Source organism: Trichoderma reesei (genome assembly GCF_000167675.1).
Source record: "Trichoderma reesei QM6a unplaced genomic scaffold TRIREscaffold_32, whole genome shotgun sequence".
Classification (NCBI taxonomy): Eukaryota; Fungi; Ascomycota; class Sordariomycetes; order Hypocreales; family Hypocreaceae; genus Trichoderma; species Trichoderma reesei.
In genome coordinates this window covers 110907-133173 of record NW_006711179.1, presented here as the reverse complement: position 1 = coordinate 133173, position 22267 = coordinate 110907, and the positions used below count along the sequence as shown (strand labels likewise).

At 54.0% G+C, this 22267-nt stretch overlaps 5 protein-coding genes across 5 annotated transcripts; 3 read left to right on the top strand and 2 right to left on the bottom strand.

Moving 5' to 3' along the window:
* Window positions 1-101: 101 nt before the first annotated feature.
* Window positions 102-1546, bottom strand: TRIREDRAFT_52438 (uncharacterized protein; the record flags this gene model as incomplete). The annotated part of the gene is made up of 3 exons (XM_006969402.2): window positions 1151-1546; window positions 984-1094; window positions 102-920 (listed from the first exon to the last, which is right to left on the bottom strand). The coding sequence occupies exons 1-3, from the start codon at window positions 1532-1534 to the stop codon at window positions 102-104; spliced, it is 1314 nt and encodes a 437-aa protein (XP_006969464.1). The 5' UTR covers window positions 1535-1546.
* A 9020-nt stretch (window positions 1547-10566) lies between these two features.
* Window positions 10567-11110, top strand: TRIREDRAFT_124059 (uncharacterized protein; the record flags this gene model as incomplete). Its single annotated transcript, XM_006969423.1, has 2 exons — window positions 10567-10757; window positions 10870-11110. The coding sequence occupies 2 exons, from the start codon at window positions 10567-10569 to the stop codon at window positions 11108-11110; spliced, it is 432 nt and encodes a 143-aa protein (XP_006969485.1).
* Window positions 11111-14070: 2960 nt separating this feature from the next.
* TRIREDRAFT_70090 (uncharacterized protein) lies at window positions 14071-15070 on the top strand (the record flags this gene model as incomplete). The annotated part of the gene is made up of 3 exons (XM_006969422.1): window positions 14071-14527; window positions 14652-14823; window positions 14881-15070. 3 exons carry the CDS (start codon window positions 14071-14073, stop codon window positions 15068-15070), a joined length of 819 nt encoding a protein of 272 aa, XP_006969484.1.
* A 2183-nt stretch (window positions 15071-17253) lies between these two features.
* On the top strand, window positions 17254-19575 carry TRIREDRAFT_124058 (uncharacterized protein; the record flags this gene model as incomplete). Its single annotated transcript, XM_006969421.1, has 1 exon — window positions 17254-19575. One exon carries the CDS (start codon window positions 17254-17256, stop codon window positions 19240-19242), a length of 1989 nt encoding a protein of 662 aa, XP_006969483.1. The 3' UTR covers window positions 19243-19575.
* A 602-nt stretch (window positions 19576-20177) lies between these two features.
* TRIREDRAFT_112068 (uncharacterized protein) lies at window positions 20178-20779 on the bottom strand (the record flags this gene model as incomplete). Its single annotated transcript, XM_006969401.1, has 3 exons — window positions 20178-20388; window positions 20476-20652; window positions 20763-20779. The coding sequence occupies 3 exons, from the start codon at window positions 20777-20779 to the stop codon at window positions 20178-20180; spliced, it is 405 nt and encodes a 134-aa protein (XP_006969463.1).
* Window positions 20780-22267: the final 1488 nt, after the last annotated feature.

The following is a 22267-nucleotide window of genomic DNA, read 5'->3' as shown; positions in this document are numbered from 1 at the left end:
CGCCATCTGACTCCTGTACGCCCGTCCACCGTCTCATAACTGGGGAAGATGACCCGTCATTAATCTTCCCACTGCCTGCAATAAAACGCCAGACCATTATCCTACCCAAAGACAACGGTAACACCCATATCTTGGCTGACTCTCCGCCACAAATCGTTCCTCTGCTCGCCTAAATGCATCATCAAATCATTCTCATCTTCGCCACAGTCTGCTCGTCTCCAGACCTCTTCGATGATGCACCTTGCTCGCTCAATGTTCGTCATTCCCTGTCGTTCACATACCGCAGCGAACGCCTGCCTGGAAAGTTCCCGATCGGCTTCGTCATTCGCTTCGCATGACGCTACAAATAGCGGCCACAGCAAAGCCCCCATGGGGCCTTTATTCTTGACCGTCCCAACACAGTGAGTGAGGCTGATGTGTGCATGGTGCTGCACCACAGCATGGCGCCGATCGTAGCCGTAAATGTTGCGGTAAAGGTAGACAAAGCCAGAGTGGCGATAGGCCATGGCGCTGTTGAGAATGCTCTGCATTTGCCTCTGCGCTGAAACCCCAGCCAAGATGGGATTCTCCGTATCCTTGGGCAAGGATTCGTCTGCGGGAAGCGTCCACTCTTCCAAGGCAAGCTCTACTGAGGAAGCTGTCATCTCAAAGTCCGCTCGCAGCATCGCCGTCTCTGCCTCATCACCCTGCAGTTCAGCCAAAGCAAGTTTCCTTTTCAGGCCGCCCAGGGTTGACAGTCGGTAGATGATGGGCCACAAGGATGTGGCCATTCCAAGTAGCGTATCGACATTCCCATCAGGGACGGTAGCGCCGCGGCAGTTGACGGGAGGGAACATGGCCAAATTCCCGCTTTCGGGCGCAGGTAGGAGCGGCGTAGAGTCGAACGACAATGCTGCAATAACGTCGTAGAATCGGAATGCCTATTTACAGAGGTTTGCCGCTTAGCCATGATGATGTGAGAACTCATTATGCTCTAGACTCACCCTCTCTAAGAAGACTGCCGTTGGGTCAGTCAGCGCCTGGCTGCTACACATGACTGCCATGGCCCCCTTCAAGTGGCCGTCGACGATATTCGAACGTCCACTCTGAACTAGCTATTAAACACTGTTAGATTTGGCGAGATACTCGTGGATTTGGAGTTGAAACCCACCACTTCGTAGTAGATCAAGAGGATGATGGCGGCCAGTACTTCGTTCCTATTCGCACCGCATCCCTTTGCTAGCAGAGCAGCCAACCCATGGATCGCTTGGTTGTGAAAGTAGACACTCTTCTCGCTGTTGTGGACACCTCGATGTTCTAGATGGGCACAGGCCAAGGCGAATATGGCATTCGAGACCGCTGGGCTTTGCTGGGACATTGGCAAAACGAGCCGCTGAAAGGGGTTGCCCTCGTCCTCGCGCAGCACAATGAGATGCGACAGCACGTTGGTGAAGTGGGCAATCAGGGCTCGTCTGTTGGTTTGTTGGGTGAATTCGGAGAAGGCAGGTATTCTGACCTCGATAGTGGGAGACGCAATAGTTGCAGGAGCAATCATCGCGAGAGATGGAGGCTGCGATGCAGAGCTGGGGACGATCACATGGTCGAGGGGAACGAGCTGATCGTCGTTACTATCGTCGTTACCATCTTGTCCCTCCAACCTCATGGGGCTAACTGGCACGTCGAAGTCGAAGCCAATGGTATCCAAACCAGCATCCTGCTCGATAGTGTTGGCGGCCCAGGTGGTAAAGATTTCATTCAGCAGGCCTTGATTGTATTCGGCCGGCGACGCGGGCTGGTGCATGCTTCCATCCACTAGAAGGCTATTGTCAAGGCCCGTGTCGGAGCACCACAGCGGCGTTTCCCAGTGCTCCAAAGATAACCGCTTTTGAGAGGCTCGAGATAGCGCATGATTCCCCAAGAGGGCCGTCGAGATGTCGTCCAGTGCTGAGTCGTCGAATGACTCTTGCCTGCGCCGCTGGCGGGGTTTGATGGGCTCATATACGCAGCTCTGCCCATGGTCCTGGCAGCGGCTGCATATGGGTCTTACTTCATCGCACTTCTTCTTCTGTGACGCAGATGTTAGAGATCTACAGAGAATTTGCAGTCGAGAAAGGTCGTGCTACCTTTTCTTTGCTATGAATAGGGGTCATGCGTTAGCGACTTGTATTATCCTCTCCAAAAAAACAGTCGACAAAAGGATAAGACAAGTCAGCTTACCAGTAATTGCATCCTGAAGTCCAGCGGCAAAAGACATCAGTATGACTCCCGATCTCCCAATCTCAACGACGCGCCAAAGTGAGCAGCGCAGTACAGGTCAACTTACCGGCTCTGGAGCGGCGCTTTGGAACCTTTGGAGGAGCAAGCCGGGTATACAGCAGCATCTTCCCTTTGGTCAAAGAGATTCCTCCCTCTGGTCCCTTTGGTGGTTTCAAGACTTGGCGCAGGGAACTATGGCGTGGTAAGAGGCCTCAAGAGCCCATCATATACTGACACAAGCCCGCAGTGTCGTCACGGCTTTTGTGCGGCTGGCGCTTTTGATTCGTACGCGCTGTCTCGGCAGCGACAAGAGCAGAAGAGACCCGGATCCCAGTGATGGTTTCGCCGACGAGTCAATCAATGTGTAACCGCGTGAGGTGTTGGCGACAACGAGCTGCCTCTAAAGCGGATAATGTCGCTAGCAAAGACGGGCGGGAAGAGCGTCGAACGCAGAGGGCGGGCCGCAGGATTGTCGAAGGAGCAGGCGAGCGGACGAAGAGAACAAGAGCAGATGAAGGGGGAAAAGGTCAGCAGATTCGAGGCCGGCGTCGACAAGGACGATTAGCCGTTCTCCGGTCCCTTCCCACGACGTCCCACTTTGTTCGCCTCATAAACAGTTACCAAACCAACTCACGTCACGCATTTCTTCACCACGACACGATGGATGCGTATTGGAACCGACCGGCTCAAGCCACGCTCAAGGCACCGGGGGTCCCTCGACGTTGCTAGACCCGTTGGAGGCGAAAAGGTGGAGGCTCCTATGCGGGGTTGGAACGAGCAGCTGCTGTTGAAGATCGTGCTTCTAAGCATGGGACGGGCCAGCTGCAAGGACCGAATACTCCTACGGTTATTTCAGCCTGTCCTGCATAAGGGGGGCGGAGGAGAGGCCTTGTGATGATCAATGCTTGACGAATGCCATGGCCCTCGATATCAGTCCTTTGCGGTTCCGTCGGCCGGGCCAGCCGTGTTGTCTGCTTTCTACGGAGGTATGTACTCTGCTGCTGAATGGCCCAGTGCGTTGCACAAGAAGCACAAACCTGGGGTACAGCCAGGTCTTCTCATACTGGTGTCTACTCCGCAGCACAGACGGAGAAATGACCGCTTCCGGTATGATTGGTCGCAGGCCGCCAGACGTCTCCTCTCTTCTCCTCAAGCCCCCCTTGACATTGGTCCAGGAGAACGCAAGCTTTTTGAGTCAGCCATGGGCTACTGGAGCGGGGAAGCGGGTTTGGCTCGTGGAGAGGATTTTCTCCACGTTTTTCTTCTCGCAGCGAGTCTGACGAGGGCCTGGAAGACGACTCCAGCGATTGTCGATGCGACGGACGGCGGGATGGCGGACTGCTGAGGAGTTATTGTTAGCTTGTGCCTTTGCTCAGACGAGAAGGTGGCAATAGCAGCAGCAGCAGCAGCAGTAATGATGCGTTAGTACTCAGTACCGGGAGGCGAGTGACATGCTGTCTGTCAAATCAAGTCACATCGGCTGCCCTCGAGAGGCCAGAGCCTGAGCCGCTACATGTATGTACGGGTCAAGTCAAGTCATCATGCATGGATGCTGTACTTGCTTGTATCGACAGCGACGGGTCGGCCCTCTTCGCCGAGATCTATCCTAGGCTTGCCACAGCGTTTGTCGAGCGTCTGCCGTCGCGTGAGGGGGCCGATCTCTTCGACATGCCCGGCACTTGTCGCTTCTCCTTTGCTTGGCCTTGTCCGCTCGTCGTCGGCCGATTGTTATCGTGGTATGTCATCCGCTGCAGCTTCTCCATAATGCGGCCGCCGCAGTTGTCACGGTCTGTTGGTTGAACAGCCGCCGGTCGGCTGATGATTCTTTCGTGATGTGTCTGGGCAAAGATCTCAGCATCGACAGACGGCTCTTTGCTGCGGCTCTGAGTGCAGGTGGTCAAAGTGGCACCTTCCGTGGGCTCCTCCTTCCCGCTCGGCTGCTGCGCATCATCATTGCCCCGATTAGATAATACGGCCACATCAAAGGGAAGATGCAAGCGGTCAGGTTGCCGTCTCTTGACGAAGCATCTCAGGAGCAGAATTTGGACTTTGCACCCAAAGCGCACCTCATGCACTCTTAGGCAGTGAGAGCAACGTATCATCCATCGACGAGGTGGCTTCATCTTTGCTCTCCTCAGCTGCCCCTCTGACAGCATCGTCAACAGAGGCTTTCGCATTGCGTTGCCCTGCCTCCAGCCCCATCATCCCCTACCTTGTTCTGCTGCCAGTTGACGTGGCTGCAGTAAGGCCAGCCTTCTGACACACAAAAGTCTTCGTACCATGAGCTATATTTGGCATACTTGACTGCAGTGGGATGCTCTCCCGCAGCGTTGCATTATTGGCGGCCTTGTGCGATGAACTGCCAGAGGGTGGGGGAGAAGGACGCTCGACATCACCAGACGGCGCCCACGATTGGCACATCAGCCGGGAGCCATGCGAACGGCACTGGGGCAGCCAATGGCAGGGACGAGGAGTGGCAAGGGTCGAATGAGTGCAGATGGGTGCAGATGGGTACTGCTGCCACACTGCAGACCTCAGCCTCGGTGCTGAGTCCTGCAATGGAACCACGCTCGACTGCTGTGGTGAGGAATATACTGGCGGATGTTCTCGAAGCCGGGAGCCCGCCTGCTTGCTGGCTGGGTTCCTGCCAGCATCTCCACCGGCCATTCGGCGGTAATGCGCTCGATCTGCGATCTCAGGGCGCTTATTTCGTCTGATACTATACAGCCTCGATGTTCAGCCTCGTGTCTGTACCTTGGTAGCTATCGCGACATGGCCAGACCTTATAGTCGCCGGCCCCCTCGTTGCGTCTGGTGAACCATCGACATGGTGGCTTCATAAGACCGACAGAGACTTCCATCTGAGACGCGATAAGCGCTCTGCGAGATCAAGAGCTCAACTATCTCCCTTGCTGTGTTCTTGGACCCCGTCAACGGGACGCTCTTCATCAACAGCCTTGTCTATAATACCTCTTCTCCCCATCCAAGCCTAGCACTCCATCCCGGATGATCAACGCTACGTCGCCTTTCCTATATCTACCGGCCGACCTTAGGTGATTTTCTGCGGCCAACATTCGCCATCCACCATTATGCTTGTGCCTGCGTCTGCACTCTCCCGCTTGGTTCTTCTTGCGGTAATCCATGGCTTCATCGTGGACGCCTTGGTTATCAGACGGCATGGTGGCAGTCAATCGAGGGCCGAGCCACCACAGACCACAGAGCCTGCCACCTTACTGCAGCGGGGAAACAAAGTCTGTGGCGTCAACATGAAGCTGTGTCCGGCGAGCTTGGGTGGAAACTGCTGCCCGAACAACTATGACTGCACGTCACGCGGCTGTTTCCCAACAAGAAGCAGCGCCGAGACTGCATCCGCATCATCATCATCATCTATCTACTCCTGTCCGAACGGCCAACGCCTGTGTCCGTCGTCTGTTGGCTTTGGATGTTGTCCTGATGGGCTGGTTTGTGGTGTCAGCCGATGCTATTCCACCCATCCAGTCACCGAGACGATGGTGACGCCCATTACCACAACGGCAAGCGGCACGGTAACTACAATTACCAAAACTTCAATTACTGTCCATGGCGCGAGTGTCCCATCCGATCTCGGCTCATTGGATGGCCGAACCAATGACAACAGTGACAGCCAAGCAGCCGAGTCAACACCCACTTCTGTTCCGAAGTATGTACCCTCTTCGGGAGACGATGGCAATGACGAGACTCTCTCGACAACTCAGCTAGGAGGCATCATTGGAGGGGCCATCGCCCTGCTGGCCTTGGTGATTGCTGCGGCTTGTGTCATGATCCGGCACATCGACAGGCTGGCTGCGCAGATGTCTCGAAACTCCAAATCATCTCGATCAAGAACGGCAACGAAGCAGACAAGCTTGTCAAGCTTGAGCAGCCGAAGCTCCCGGACAGCCTCGACTGAAGCGTCGACGCGGCGTTCACATACACGTCGAAAGGACAGATCCACAACCCGTCGTCATCGTCAGCGGCGGAACGGTTGTATCGCGACAAGGTCTGGCGACTTTCTGATACAAGGAGCGCTTGGGAGGCAAGGGGGTGCTCAGGGCATTCCGCTCCAAGTCTTGACACGGAACGCCAACACTGACGGTGCTTTCCCACCGGATTCAAGGCAGATAGACGTCGTATCGCCCACGGCCAACAACGATGCATCCCCGAGGCAGCTGAGTTCTCCGTCGCCGCTCAGCGTTGCGTCTTCAGAGCTTGAGGCGAGCTCGCTGGCGCAAGAACTGGCAGGGACGTCAAACGCGGCCACTTTGGCAGCAGACTCTCTTATACACAATGCTCAAGACATTCCGCCCACCGACCTCCCGAAGGTGGCCACCCGACCGCCGCTCGCGTACCAGTGGATGAGGAGCATAGGATTGCTCCGGGCGTCAGAAATCACAGATCCGGATGACTATCGGATTGAGGAGGAATCACACGGATTCTATGGGTCTAGTGACCATGTGGCCGGTCGAACTGGGCTTGGGATTGGCTATACCGAGATGAGAGGAGGTAGACCTGGCCACTACTTTTGTCCTGCGGCGAAGAGGACTTAAGGAAGTGTATGATTGTGCTATAGAAGGTTTTATCTTAGAGTTTCCTACCCTAATTCTCTTTTGTCCCGCTTGGAGGAGGCTGTTGTTTGATAGCATCGCATAGCATGGCGTTTCTTACTAGTACGTTGTAATATAAAACGCATGACCGCATACCGAATTGGACATAACCCTATTTGATGAAATAGGTAGATGAGGCGACTTGGGTTACTGTATTCTCAAGCTGATCATCATCAGTGCATGCAGGCAACTCAGCTGGTCCGGAACAAATTGCAGCTGCCGCTAGCTTTAGAGTGGGCAATATGCCAGCCCCCTTGCATCAAATAGGCCGTGTGGCTCAATGGCAGAGCGTCTGACTACGACTAAGTACATCAGGAGGTTGCAGGTTCGACCCCTGTCTCGGTCAATTTTTTGGTGTTTCTCGCAACAATTGCTGGGATGTTGCGAAACTTTTCGTCCACTTTTTTTTTTCTTTCCAAATTCCCAAGAGCGATGTGTGTCTCTTGAATGTGTATTGTGAGACATTCGGATTCAACCGTGCAGTGACTGTGATTAAAGTCGTGTGGTATTTTCTGTACCTATCTTACCTATGCCACTGTCATGTAATCCAACCATTCAAACGGTGCATGCTATAATATCTTGCTGAAGAAATCAAGTTGCAGTTGACAAATATCACTCTCGCAAAGGAATGTTGCACACATGCATGCAATCTCCATACGATGTTACTTACACCAGCTTTCTGCCACTGCTCGAAAGAGGTACTTTTACCACTTAATGGGTGCTTATAAGCTTATTCTTGGATCAGGCTGTTTACTCAGCGGATTGTTCCGTGTGGAAGGACGACAGTTGCACCCCGTATAGAGATGTGACAGAAAGGTAATACTACATTGTTTTGCAGTTGCCGCCCAATTCTTGGTCTGTTGTCGCTTCGATGCAGGTCTGATTAGCTCTGCTCAATTCTTCAGCGACCGACTTGGCGTTGCCCTTTCTACACAAGCGAAGATGCTCTCCCCGCCTGTTTTTCATTTATTTAAGCAAAATAAGATTCAAACCAACAAAGTAGAGGCGCATCATCATAACTCAACTCGAGTCTGCTCGATTGCAGGGTATGCAAATGGGAGCCGGTTCGGCAGGTTGGCCCGTCTCTCTGCCTTCTCACTTCTTGTGGCGGTTTGGGGCAGTCGGAACACATCGAATTCAAATGGCCGTGTGGCTCAATGGCAGAGCGTCTGACTACGATTAAGTACATCAGGAGGTTGCAGGTTCGACCCCTGTCTCGGTCAAGCATTCATTTTTTGTCTTTTTTGTCCTTTCCACTAGTAGCTCCACCGTTTTCTGTCCGGCCTCTCAGTTCATACATATACTTACTTTCCAGTGTATTGGTCAAAGTCATCGTCAGTCTATCCTTGCTTGAGAGTCTCAGACGCTCGGACGCCGATGGTTTCGCCTGTCTTGTGAGACATGAACCACTGGCAGGTGCTGGATCCCGCGATCGATAGGCGTGCGCGTTGCCCGATTCGGCTCGGATGCTGCCGGGACACACTTGTGGGTCTGAACAATCTCTTCCGCTGACAAGGTACATAGAATCAACTGTTGCACTGGAAAAGCGCTGAGTGGCAGAATTGTCTCTTGTTGGTTTGGAATGGCATGGGAGAAGAGAGTGGTAGTAATAGCAGGTACATGAAATTGCGGATGATGACTGCATCGTGGCCACTCAGCTCCTCTCTGATACATGCATCACCTACATACCTCCCTAATGCAGGAGAGCCAGTCTACCTACCTAGTACCTACTATTGGTTATTCTACGTCTTGTATGAGGTTTTCCCTACCTGTACTGTAATGCTCGCACTCGTCTTATTTCGTAGGCCACAAAGCTCCATCCATCATTGTCTTGGTATCCGTGCTTCTCTGCGGACGGAACGACTTTTCACATCGAGAAGCGGTGGGAAGCGTGGCCGCCACGTGCGGCAGAGGGTTCACATTTGCTCTGCTGGCGATTCAGACAGGGCATGGACTGTCAAGGGTCATCACGCGGGAAAGGCATGGATGTGCCCCTGGTTGATTATTCTAGGCGGCGCCTTGGCATGGGAACTTTTGACATGATGTATGTGCTCTTTCGTGCTGTGTTTTTTTTTTTTTTTTTCTTGGGGGCAAGTCTTTATCCGGCAGCATGGAGGTGAATTCTAGTCTGTTCGCTCTTCTTGGCTTGTGATGTTGCTCCAATTCTTCGTGCTGATGGACGTTGTCAGAGCTTGAGCGATGTCGAATTGACGCTGAGGCTGGTTGAAGGTCATTTCCGCCTCAACTCCAGCATCAAACTTCATCCGATCCAGGTCCCGTCACTTCCAGCTGTCAGAATAGCCACAGCGGGCTGTAGCGCTGTTGGCTAGGTGCCCTTTTAGCGGTTTCTAGCACCCGGGAGACCCCACTGCAGGATATTGGACCTCAAGCTCGCATCATCCAGCCGTGGACGGCCAATTTCCACCTGCATCGAACACAGCTTCACCAGGCTATTAAGACCACGTCTCCGCCTATTGATGATGGCATGGGTTTCATCTTGACATCCCATCTGCTTCGTCGTCGCATACGAGATGGACGCCTTGTACACTGACGTATAGACAGACACGCACAGAAAGGCAGACGAGACGAGTCGCCGAGTCCTGGGCCCTTTTGGCGTCAAAGCATGAGCACAGGTCATGATGACTGACCGACTAGCCGTGCTGCAAGAGGCTGGTGGTGAATGTTCGAGCCCAAACTAGATCAACATATCCATGGCGTCAATGTCTGGCTCTTAATCGGTGTCCTCCTTTGCCGGCAACCGAACATCTCAAGCTGAGGCTCGAAGATGTGGATGGCAAAGCCGGAACAAACTGACATTGATCGAGCCTCCACGAAAAAGTCAACGATGACTACATACATGACACCACAAACCAAGCAAGAACAGAGAAGAATACGGCCTGACATGGCCTCGCCCTCCCGCTCTCCTTGGCAACGGATCCTACGGACACACTTCCATATTACTACATCCCAGCCAGGAAAGCGTTCGATGATGGGATCGTGTTCAGCAGCTGACATTAGCCGGGGTCTCTCTGTCTTGATTGCTCAATGGACCTTGACGGACAGGGGCCCTGGTCCGTCTCACAGGCACGGCTTCAATAGTCTGGCTGACTCTTGGCTGCGAGCGAGAGGCAGCGTCGTCTCCATCTTCCCCAACGTGGCCACCGAACGAGGCATCCACGCCTGTCTAATTCAGTCTCTCTCCGTTCTGGACGCGTTCCTATAAGTCATGGAGGTCATTCACTACGCAAATACGCACAACAAGGATGGCAGATGCTGAGGCCGGTGATAAAGACTGCTCGACGCGAAGTCAGACTGCTTGCCGGACTGCTCGCCATCTCCGCCTCATGCCACTGTCCTCAGCCCTGATACTAGGTGGACATGGACCTTTGAGAGTCTGACTCCCAAGAACTGCTGCTAGCCTGGCAGGGAGGCCATGCGCTTCCGCTTCGGCTGGTCGCACCGTGAGCGTCTGCAGGGATTCGTGGAATGGACATTCATCCCGGCCTTGATCCGGGGTCCAGCTCGGTCCTGTCCAGCTGTCGCTCGCTCTCGCCTCCTCCACTCCAGTGTCGGCGCTTTTTGCTTGCTTATATAGACCTGTCGTCTCGCTCAGCCCGTTGTCGTTGCTTTTCTCTGTATTCCCGTGCCGGCCAACCTCAAGCTCATCACAGCACCCGTCTTCCCTCGAGACAAGCCCAGACACCGCAAACATGAAGGCCGCTGTTGTCCTGTCCTTTGTCGCCGCCGCCATGGCTGGTCTCATTAATGAGCGAACCAATGGATGCAACGCCGACAACTGCGCCCGTGCCGTGACCGGCACTCGCGAGGGTCTCCTGCCCATCACCTCTCGCCAGTCCGACTGCTCTAGCTTTATGCAGGCCACTGTCACTCCCAAGGCTACGTATGTCCACGGCTCCGATCCCATCTTATGGCATCATGCCAAATCTTCAGCACAATCGCATCGAACCCCTGAGTATCAAGTAAGCAACTCCATCGCTAACATTCCTGTTCAGCACCACCACCATCACCATCACTGTCGACCCCGAGGTGACCCCCAAGGCCAAGCGCGCCGTTGCCAATGCCGCTCCCATCACCGTCACTCCTACGGCCATCCCCAACTATGCCGACCCCTGCGACGTTGCTCACTACTCCTCTGCTTGCTCTTGCTGGGGCATTCACGCCACTACCGTTACGGCTTCTACTCCGACCCAGACCGAAATTGTCACCGTCACTCAGTCTTACTGCGAGCTGTGAATGGATGATGCCGTGGTGTAGATGGGAATGGGAAAGCCGAGCCCCGTACGACCTTTCAAAGGTCAGAGACTTGTGGCGTAAATAGCACGTTGGAATCGGGATGAAGGTGGTGGCTTGGTCGCTTCGAGGGGATGCTTGATGCTATGAGCCAGCCTGAAGCGACGCTTGAAAGAGCTGATTGCCATTTCGCAACGACATGGAGAACTCTTATACAAACGGACTGAACTGTTGCTTACAAAATCTGTATAGTGTAGCAGGAGAAGAATTTCAGGTGACTCACGTCCTAGCAGGAGTCTGAACGCGTCGATATATGCCCTCAGCGGCCATGTTCCCCAGTTGTTGAGGAAACCGTGCAGAGTTGCAAAACTATGGCTATATACACATGTGTCACATGCATGCACGTCTTCCGTGCTACCTTTGGGGGCAGTATGACTGCATGATTGGTCTTGCGATGGCCTCCTTGGCATTCATCTTGGTGTAAATCCCTTGGCGCAGCTTACTGAAGACATTTATACTTGTACTTGTGGTTGGACATACCTAGGTACCTTGTAGGAGGTATCTACCTTGACGTTCACGTGTAGCATGATGTTCATGTTCTCATAGTTATCCCAGCAGAATAATGGACTTCATTCGCTGTGATTCTGTATGGTTTGTTCCCTTTCACTCGGGTAGATGGGCAAGGTCGAGACTCGCAAGGTCCAAGATGGCCTCTGGCTGGGCCTTGCCATATATAGCAGCAAACTCCCTGGCTCTTGTTATTACTCGGGTCGCCTGAAGAGGAGACGCACCAGGGCCAAGCCAAGACCACTTCGCGGCATCCGGTGAAGCTGAGGCCGATTGTGAAACCGCTCGACTGGGCATGGAACACTGCCAAGATCTGTACTCTCCCGCATCTAGAAAGGAAAGATAGGTCGCCTTGTGCTAGAGAGATGTCAATGTCAAGCACAGCAGGCATCTGTACAATGTCGAGCATATTTTGAAAGAGCTGAATGCATGTTCATGACGACGAAGGTTTTACTTGACTTTTTTGAATGTCGTCTGCACTTGTAAAGGTTGTGAGCCAAACATGTAATGCTTTAGAGATACTGATGCTTTCATCAATAGTATCAATTGTACTTTATCAAGGGGATGCAAAAACTGGACTGAACAGAGTGTGATGAATGGCTTTTTACTGGGTGTGGTTCGCATATAAGATCCATGTAGGCGGCTTATATGTGATGGCCTCCGCCTCCATCGTAAATCCCCAACCTGCAGTCCCAGCAGAGCTAGAATTGAGGCCATTCAATCGGTTGAACCCCCCGCATATCCTGCCAAGAAAGGACCCTGCGCATTTGATCCCCAGCCAAAACGTGCCGAGTCAGACAGACATCAAACGACGGCATGTCAATCCCATGCATCTCCAATCGCAAGCATGTGGGCAGGGCTTTGACCGACGCGCGAACAGACCCTCCCTACCTAAGCATCAAATGTGGCAGCACTAACGCGGACTCAGCCGCTGCAGAATCGACGGAATTCTAGTGGATGAAAGAGAAATGGATGGGACTGGAATCTGGAAAATCTTCAGCGCTCTCCATGGGGCTTAGATCAGGCGCCGCGGTGGCACAACTATTGCCGCTGCAAAAGCCGGAAAAGGGGGCCTGGGGAAGCCATCAATTTGAGCTGAACGTGCCATTCATCCAGAGACGCCACTTTTTCGTAATATTACATTCCATCATCAATCTCCGGAGAATCATCTTCCAACTCTAAAGACTTGGGATATCACATACTCCATCGCCTCACAGAGGTTCGGCACATGGAACCAGGATCAGAGCACGATACTGTACTGTACCTAGATAAGACTGTCACTGGTAGCGCCCGATCTGATACATCGCTTGATGCGTCCCATCTATGCGCAAGACAAGCTTAAATATAAAAGTGTTTGACGACTGTCTCATGCAACAGCTCCCGACTCCACACAGACTCTAGGGAGTGCGTTTCCAGCTCGACAGAGTCTAGATTGTTTCATCTTGCGGATGCTTCATCTTCAAGATGACTACTACTACTAATAATTTTGACGTGGACCCGGGCTTCCGGGGCCTTGGGCGGAGGCGGCCTCTTGGCTGGTCAGCCTTGAAAGAAAACAATGAGCACCAGAAGAAATTGAAGAAGCGAAAACGAGCCACTGCCGGACTCAAATATGATGATGATGTACTGAGGACTTGACAAGAGGATGAGAGGATGGGCTGTGGCTGACTTGAACTTGTCGCGCCGGCGCTTGTGGTGATGAGCCGTGGCATGGCAATGTCATGCAATGTGGCGGTGCCAATCCGGCAATGGCTACAAGCTTATAAGCCGCCGGCTATCTTACCCCGTACTTACAGCATAGTCGAAAATCCAGGAGTTGTCCGTGTCGTGTCGTGCCTTGACGCCGTCGGCAAGCTGCCTCCCTCCCCCCCCGGAGCCATTCGCCAAGGTGACGAGTTGTTTCCGCTATGGGCTTCAAGCTTCGAGATTGGCTGGCAATGGCCGAGTGTCCCGGGAGATTGACAACTCCGTCCACGGCGCAGCGGGCAGCTTTTGACTGACTGACACGACGGGGTTTTGTGGGTGGCCAGGGGGGGGGGGCAGGTCGAGGAGGCTAGAAGCCTAGAACCCGTATGATGATGCATGGGGGAGGGATCATAAGCCAGATGTAAGCTCCGTCTCCTATCTGCCGGGACTACAATTAGAGCCAGCAGTCCGCCTTCAACTGCGTCTCTCTCTTGTCTTTGTTCTTGGTTTATTAATTGGGGTTTCTAAGGGACTACATACAATCATCAATCTTTGTTTTCTTCTTCTTCTTGTCTTTTCCCTTGCTTCTCGCTTTCGATTGTATATATATATATATAATTGTATATGCTTGGTATTCCCTTCAACTACGCTCCTCACTTACACCATTTTCCAACCATCACCACCACCTACTAGGTAGACAAACGCCAACCATGCCTCGCCTCACCTCCCTCGCCCTCGCCGCCCTCTCCCTCGTCGCCCCGGCGCTGGCAGCCTGCGACTACGGAACGCACCTCAACCCGCGCTCCGAGGGCGCCGTCCCCATCAGCACCTTTGGCTACACGGCGCTCGACGGGCCCCTGAACTGGCACGGCCTCAACGCCACGGCCAACGCGCTGTGCGCCACGGGCAAGCACCAGTCGCCCATCAACATCGACTCGAGCATCCAGAGGATCGAGGGCCGCTCCGTCGAGTTCGTCGTCGACGCGTATCCGTACGGCGCCGAGTTCGAGAACCTCGGGACCACGGTCGAGGTGCCCGTCAACGGCACGCTTTGGGCCGATGGCAAGATGTACAAGCTGGCGCAGTTTCACTTTCATTCGACCAGCGAGCATCGCGTGGAGCAGGAGTATTTCCCCATGGAGACGCACTTTGTGTTTTCCGCCCCTGGTGAGTCTAGTACTACGACTAGTACCCGGTTTAGTTTGAGACATTTGGTTCATATGCAGCCCTATGGAATCTATATTTATTACTACGTCTTATACATGTTCGGTTACTGACTTTGTCATCACAGACAAGTCGACGGCTGTCGTCTCCTTCTTGATCGAGCTCGGCCTCCCGGATCCCCTGCTGACGGCCGTCTTTGCCTCCGTCGGCATGATTTCCACGCCCGGCTCGGCCACCACCACGGGCCCTCTCGTCTTTGCCCCTCTCGAGGCTCATCTCAAGGCTCATCCCATCTTCACGTAAGCCCCTTCTTTTCTTCCCGCCTAATAGTGAGTTATCGGCTAACGCTCATACAGGTACTCTGGCTCTCTGACAACACCGCCCTGCTCAGAGGGCGTCACCTGGTACATCAGCAGCAAGCCTCTTCAGATCGACGAGACCACGTACCACCGCGTCAAGGACGTGATCAAGTTCAACTCTCGCTACACCCAGAACACTCTTGGCGAGGCGAATCTGCTCCAGCACGCCGCCTCTCTGCTCAAGTAAACCCGGGTTGATGTCGATGAGCTGTACTCTATTTGGCCTGTACATGTATGTGTATACTATCTGTTGGGACACACGTTGGGGGGAGGGATTTGTATGGTTGAATAATGGTGTATATCATTTGTATGCATATGGGGGACAGTCGCTGGGAGACTGTCGCTTGATAGAGGCTGTTGTTCTGTTTATTACTTCTTTGCATAAAGTTGAAGCGCAATATATCTAGTCTTGGTTCAAAAGTTTTTAAGCTGGCCATGATTTTTGGAGAGCAACAATCATCACACAGCAGATTGGAAACATTCGTACGACTCGGACATGACTCGACGACGGCCAAGTTGCACAGGACTCGACGACCTCGAACGGTTCGATGGCTGTGCTGTTGCAGGAGGCACAAAACTTCGGTAAAGATGCCGTCTTTTTGGAGTTTCACAGCTTGTTCAAATTCTGTCAAGCTGTAATTGACACAACGCCAGCTCCATTCACATAAAGGAAACATGAAGCCGTCAGTCTGCATAGAGTTTTTGAGTTTACAAGTCTCATGGCGAGTGTGTCCATCGTCACCTGTCAGATTACCGAATCCGGGATAGCGATGCGGGAGAGGCTGCCAAGGGTCAGGTCATAAGCTGATGACGGTTGATTAAACGGGAGGACCCCTTGATGAATGAAAACAATCGGCATTTAAAAAAAATAGAAGAAAAAAGAGCTTGATATTGCATTCCCGGTGGTCATGGACTTGGCAAGATACGCGGCCAATTAGTTGCTGGATCTGGCGGTGAAGAGTGTTGACGTGCTCGCCTTGCTGGGTTGAGGCTAGTCTGTCACGCTTCTGATGAAGAATCCGCGCTTCAACCCAAGGTACAGATACACGAGAGTTGTCTATAATATTATACACAATTCCATACCTAGCAAATCGATCAATGTCATCTAATTCTGCCGATTGGGACACGACAAATGATATCAAGTGATAGGTAGCCAATTCAACGACTTCCCCAGGTTCACCGTCTACAATACAGCCGTTGCCGGCAAAGGCACTGTCTGTAAACAAACAGCGACTTTTCCCACGATCCGCGTCTCGTCAATCGTTTCATGCCCCTGCCAGCCAAAAAAAACCGGATTTTGTGGATCGCGCACAGCAGGGGGAGGCAATGAGGCGACTTTGTTGACTTGCAACCTGTAAGGGCATCGACCGATTGGATTTCAGGCAGGAAGGAAGAGGAGAGAAATGTAAAAAGAAAAAAAATAAAAAGAAGCACAAACCATTGGGTTCTTTTGCTGCTGAATGTCTGTCTCTGTCTCTGCGTCTGTGTCTGTGCCTGTGTCAGTGGAGTGTACAAAGCAAATAAAGTAGGCACCTCTAGTACATGCAAGATTGCGGTAAGCTTTGACAGCAAACTCAATTGAACTTCTACAACTAGGTACCTTGACACCTTACATGAACTCATGCTGATGCACGCAATGACATGCTGAAGAATCTCTCCCGTCTCTGCAGCAATCCATCATCATCAAGCAGTTACTGTAAGGCTCACCTCAATTGATTCGCCATCAACCCTCTGTCTCCTGTCGAGCACCTTCGTAGCGCCGCTCTCACCCCCAACCCCCATCGGCCCGGCAACCAGCATCACCAAGCCCACAATCTCGAGGTGGCTGGGCCTATCGTGTTAGGCCACATCTGCACGCACTGCAGCTCATGCCCTTATTTAGCAGCAGCCGTCACATCTCACACGCGAGGTCGGGCTCTGATCCTCTCTTTCTCCCCCTTGTGCCTTGTCTGTATCTAGCCCTCTTGTCGTCTTTTACGGTAATTATTCATTCATATCTTGTTCATTGCTCTCTGTTTTGTTCCTCGCTCGACTCAAGTAGGAGGGGACTTGTATTTACCTACCTCCTACACACACCAGTCCACTTGATTGATATCAGTCGTCGTTATACCGGCCGTTTGTTGGGCTGAGAGCGGATACGACAGTCAACAAGCAACGCGACAGCCCTTGCTTTTTCCTCTTCTTTACTCGTACATGATAGAAAAGAGCCACCTGTCGGCTTGATTCTCGTCCCGCTTCTCTCCTCTTCCTCCTCTTCTTCCTCTTCCTCCTCTTCTTCTTCTTCCCCCAATCCATCCATCCTCTTGTCTCTCCGCCTCCAAACCCGGGCGCACGAGGCAGCAGGACCCGGACACTGCCATTCACTCGAGCATGGAAGACTACCGCTACGACCACGACCACGAGTACGACGACGACGACACCACCATGTCCCACGCAGACGCCGCCGACACCAGCTCGCACCACGGGCACGACGACGACGTCTTCAGCGACAACAACAGCCCGCGCAGCTCCATGGGCTCCGTGTCCGAGGGCGACCCGCGCAAGGCCGCCCACGACGGCCTGCGCTCGCCGCGCATCTCCGACATCCAGCAGCAGTACGACGAGCCGCGGTCGTCGCTGAGGTCCGCCTCCTCCTCCGCCGGCAAGGCTGCCCAGCACGCGGCAGCCTCGTCCTCGTCGCCCGCGCCCTCCGTCGTCGGCGCCGGCCAGCCCCAGCCTCGCTCCGGCCGCCGCAGCGCCCTGCCCACCGTGTCCCGCCTGGGCTCGCCCAACCTGTCGACGCAGTACTCGCCCAAGAAGACGCCGCCGCGCTTCAAGAAGAACGACCCGCCGCTGGTGCTGCTCCACGTGACGCTGCTGCCGCTGCGCTGGTGCTGGGGCGACGTGCTCGACGACGCAAAGACGAGCGAGCTCAGCGAGGGCGTCAAGACGCTGCGCGAGGCCTGGCGCCAGCTGCAGGACACCATTGGCGACACCATCCAGGACCGCGGCGTGCTGCTGCCGCACCCGCAGGACGACTTTGAGGCCATGGAGGAGCGCCTGCTCGAGGCCCTGGAGCTGCCCTTCAAGCGCCGCGCCCGCATCCTCGAGTGCGGCCACTACCTGGGCCCCTCCAACGAGATGCCCTTTGCCGACGAGGAGGAGGAGGACGACGACGTCGATGCCGACCCCTATGATGAGGACGCGCCGGCCCGCCCTCGGGTGCCCGAGAAGCAGACGCACTGGTGCTCGACCTGCCACTGCGAGATCCGCTTCGACGCCCTCGGCGCCGGCAAGATCTACCGCGTCAAGGTCTACGCCAGCAACGGCCTGCTGCGGGCCGGCGCCTGGGAGGCCTGCTGGAAGGAGATGGAGCGCGTCGACATTGAGATTGAGCCCATGATGGACGCCAAGCTCCAGGACGAGCTCGTGCGGCTTGCGGCGCGCCAGGATAGGGTCATCCACTCTAAGAGCAGGGCTGGCAGGCGCCCGCTGTCGTCGCGCGTGCAGGACGTCGAGGACGAGCGGGAGTCGGAGGAGGACCTCGACGACCCGGCCGGTGGCGACGAGACCATGGGCCACGACTCGTTTATGCCACAGGACGGAAGCACGCCGCGCACCTCGTTCGAGGGCTACGGCGACACGTACAGGGCCAAGTCCCGGCAGGCGTCGGGCAGGGCCTCCAGGGGCGGCCGGCCACCGACGGGCTTTGCCCAGACGGATGCTTTCGGCCAGCAGCACAAGAAGCAGCGCCGCTTCGCCGCCGGCAGCTTCCCGGACATGATTGTCAACGCCTTCAAGGCGCTGCTAGACGACAAGCGGAACCTGGCGATTTTGCTTCTGAGCGTCCTGACCGTGGCGGTTGCGGTCCGCGGCGGCGTCAACAGCCCGTTCTACGACGACATTGCCGCCTTCCAGCCCGTCCTGACCGAGTCCAGCGAGACGCCGACGACGGTTGTCAGCGAGGCCATTGGCGAAGACGGACCGGTGCAGGTGGAGGTGGGCGTCGAGGGCGACGACGACGTCTCCTTCTCGCCGACGTCTGCCGTGGTGGAGATATTGTTGACGCCGCAGGCCAAGGCCGACGGCGAGAACCCGTGCGCCGCCATGGAGCCGCAGACGGTGGAGAAGTGGCTGACGGCCACGGTGACGGAGAGGACGACTGTCGCGCAAACCGACATGCCGGAAGCCGACGATGACTTGTTTGGCACCAAGACCGGCGATGAAGAGGTTGACGACGAGAGCTTTGAGGGAGCCAAGGATGCAGATGGGGTGCACTATCTGGATGGGCTTCCGGGCGAGGAGGATGCCGGCGAGCAGCAGCAGACTCACGGGCAGTCTGATTGGGAATGGGGCTCTCGCTTCAAGTTTCCTTGGTAGAGGCTGATTTCCTTTTCCCTGCTTTTTCTCTCTCTCTTTCTTTTTTTGCTTGTTTAATATCTTTTTTTCTCTTTTCTTCTTTGGAAGTATTTTTTTATGGAGTGTTGCCCCTGCGTACAATCACCATGACCCCTAGCGATGATGGATGAAGGATACCATGAATTTGTATGTAATGAGCTGGATACAGATGCCTGATAAAAAACACGCCCGCGATGACCTTTGAGCTTTGGTTTCTTGTCGTTCCTTTTGCTTGGACATGGAGGGAATTTCTTTGAATAAAATGCATGGTGGAGGGGAGGACAAAAGCAGTTGAGATTGGTGGATTTGCTTGGTGGGAATTCATATGTGGCTGGTTGTATGTCTGTCCATGTTTATATCACTTGAAACTCAATAGCGTAGCAAAGACTAGAATACTTACCATCCTTGTTCATCTTCATCCTCGAAGCCTTGCGTGATTCGGGAAATGCATGCCATTGCCTGCGCGTTGTGCATTTGCTTAAGAATTGCTGCGAACTGCTGATACGGCTTACTGACGGCATCTCCCTCCGCTGCTTCTTCTCCCTATCTGAGGTAGGTATGGAAGAGGAGCCTTAACTGGCATACATGAAAAGGTACCGTGTCTCCTACTTTATATCTAGGTAGCGCATTGCGATCAATTGGAGGCAGTCTTGAACTAGGCATGTATTATCATTATGGGCATGAGCCAGCATCAATACTAGGGATATTAAGTTGGGTATGCATGCATAATACAAACGCTATATATATCCACACATCGCTCTTCAAACAAAGCAAAAGCAAGCCCAGCAATTTTGGCCCCCAAGTGATTAAACAGAAATCCCATACACGTGAATCCATCCATAACATGCTTCTCTTTTTTTTTTCTTTTTCTTCCCTTTCATGTGAGCCCCATCAATCTCCCGTCCGCGCCCGCCCCATTACAATCGAATGTAAATGTCCATGCAGTCAATCCTCCACTCCCGCTTGCCCAGCAAGTTTCTAAGCCACTCGACACCCAAGCCCGTCCACTCGTTCCTCAGCACGGCGATTTCCTCAGCGGCGGCCCGCGCGGCGGCTTTGGCGGTGGTGTTGAGCATGTCGACGACTGTGGCGTTGAAGGCATGGTCGTGGTCGGGCGGTAGTTGCAGACTCGGGGAGGAAGAGGAGGAGGCTGCTGTTGTTATTGTTGTTGATGTTAAGGTGGTGGTGGTAGTAGTAGGGGGGCGAGGGAGGAACCAGTTGCTGCTGAGGTCGAAGCAGCAGCGGTCGGACCAGTTGCAAGACGTGAGGAAGAGGATGACGAGGAGGACGGAGCAGTAGACGCAGGGGCGGTTGAGGAAGTAGGTGCAGATGAAGAAGAGGAAGATGAAGGCGGGCGAGGCGTTTGTCGGGATGAAGAGGAGCGGGAGCCAGCTGCAAAAAAAAAAAAAAAAAAAGAGACGTCGTCAGGTTAGTGATTGCGACATTTGGGACAAAAGCCGGAGTTTGCTTTTGGGGTTTCGTCAAGAGGAAGGGAGACAAACCTGCGGAGGCAGAACATTGTGTTTGCTGGCTGTGGTTGTGTGATTGCGATGGTGGTTGATTGCTTCTTTAATGGTTGTGGTTTATTTTTGGGAGCTTTCTCGGACTTTTCGGTGGTGGTTTGTGGGTTGTGATGAGAGCGAGGTGGCGAGACTGTTGCGACTTCAGGCGCTGAAGATTGTCGGATTTGTAGCATAAGGATGCAGCAGCATCAAGGACCTCGGTGGAAATGGAACTGTTGAAGCGGCCGAAGGAGCGAGAAAGCGAAGTCGGGGCAATTGCTCGAGGTTCGTTTTGTGAGGCGCAAAGAAAGGAAGAGAGAGAGAGTTGAGCCAGGCAATGGTTGACGATCAGCAGTAGAAGGAGAAGGTGGGTAAGGTGAGATCGGTGCCAGGGAGAGTTGAGTCTGGCTTGTGACGGGCAAAAGGTCCGGTCTGTGTTACGAGCAGCTGGTTCTTCACCAAGAGGTCGTCTGTCAGAAGGAGAAGCACAGGTAATGGGTTGCCCGAGATAGGAGTGAATGATGCCGAAAGAGCGTGAGGTTGGTATGGTAGGTAAGGTTGAGATCGATGACTCCCATCAATACTAAGGTAAGGTAGCATGATGTCTTTCTAATCCAACGGAAAAACTCCGTGGCACAGGGCGAGGCTAGACTCGCGAGGTTGCGCCACACGAGGCGAGGCGAGGCTGCGGTGGGCGTGCACATGTAGGTAGTTGTACCTTGAAGGGCCATCCATTGCTGTGGGAAATGCACGGCTGCCTGCTCTTTGGCTGTCTTTCTTTATTACAGGACGGGTGCTTTCCTTATCAAGGCGATACTCCCAGTTCGTATATTATAAAGGGCCTTGATTGCCTCGTTGGTCGTCACATGCTGCCTACATGCACTGTAGATGTTTGTCTCCTTATCAGCCTGTCGCTCTCGGGCGCTGTGGTTGGGCATCTGTGACGTGCTTTTGGGTGTGTGAGCTGGCAGCGGTGGGTACATACATGTACGTGCTAGTGGGAGACGCACGCAGCTCTTATGTTTGTTTGGCTTCCAGGTTTTGGGGGGTGATGGCCTGTTGCCTGACGCGATGCCTCGTGCGTATGTACACGCATATTTTCTCTTCTTCCTTTGCTCTGCCAATGACTACCTCTACTGCCCCAGTCCCTTGCTAGCAATTTACAAGATTTCCCCCCTCTCTTGGTGGTGAGATATCCAACGTGAACCCCTGTCAAGGCCGTACTGCATCTCCCTACTCATCTATCGGCAACCGCCTGTGCGCACTGTCGAGCCGCAAACCGGTGGGATCCCAGGCGGCAGCTTCAGCGGAGGCTCCAGTGCGAACAAGCGCCGTGCGCCCAATCCCAGGCACTAACTGCGCCCCCCTCCCCAGCACTCAACTCACTGAGGCTCGAGGCTATGTGCCCACCGCTAGCAGCCCGGAAGCGCCAGTGACTAGGTGAATTGTTAGGTAGCTGGAGGTACCCAACCTCTCTCAACTGGGCCAAGGCCAACTTTTTTCTC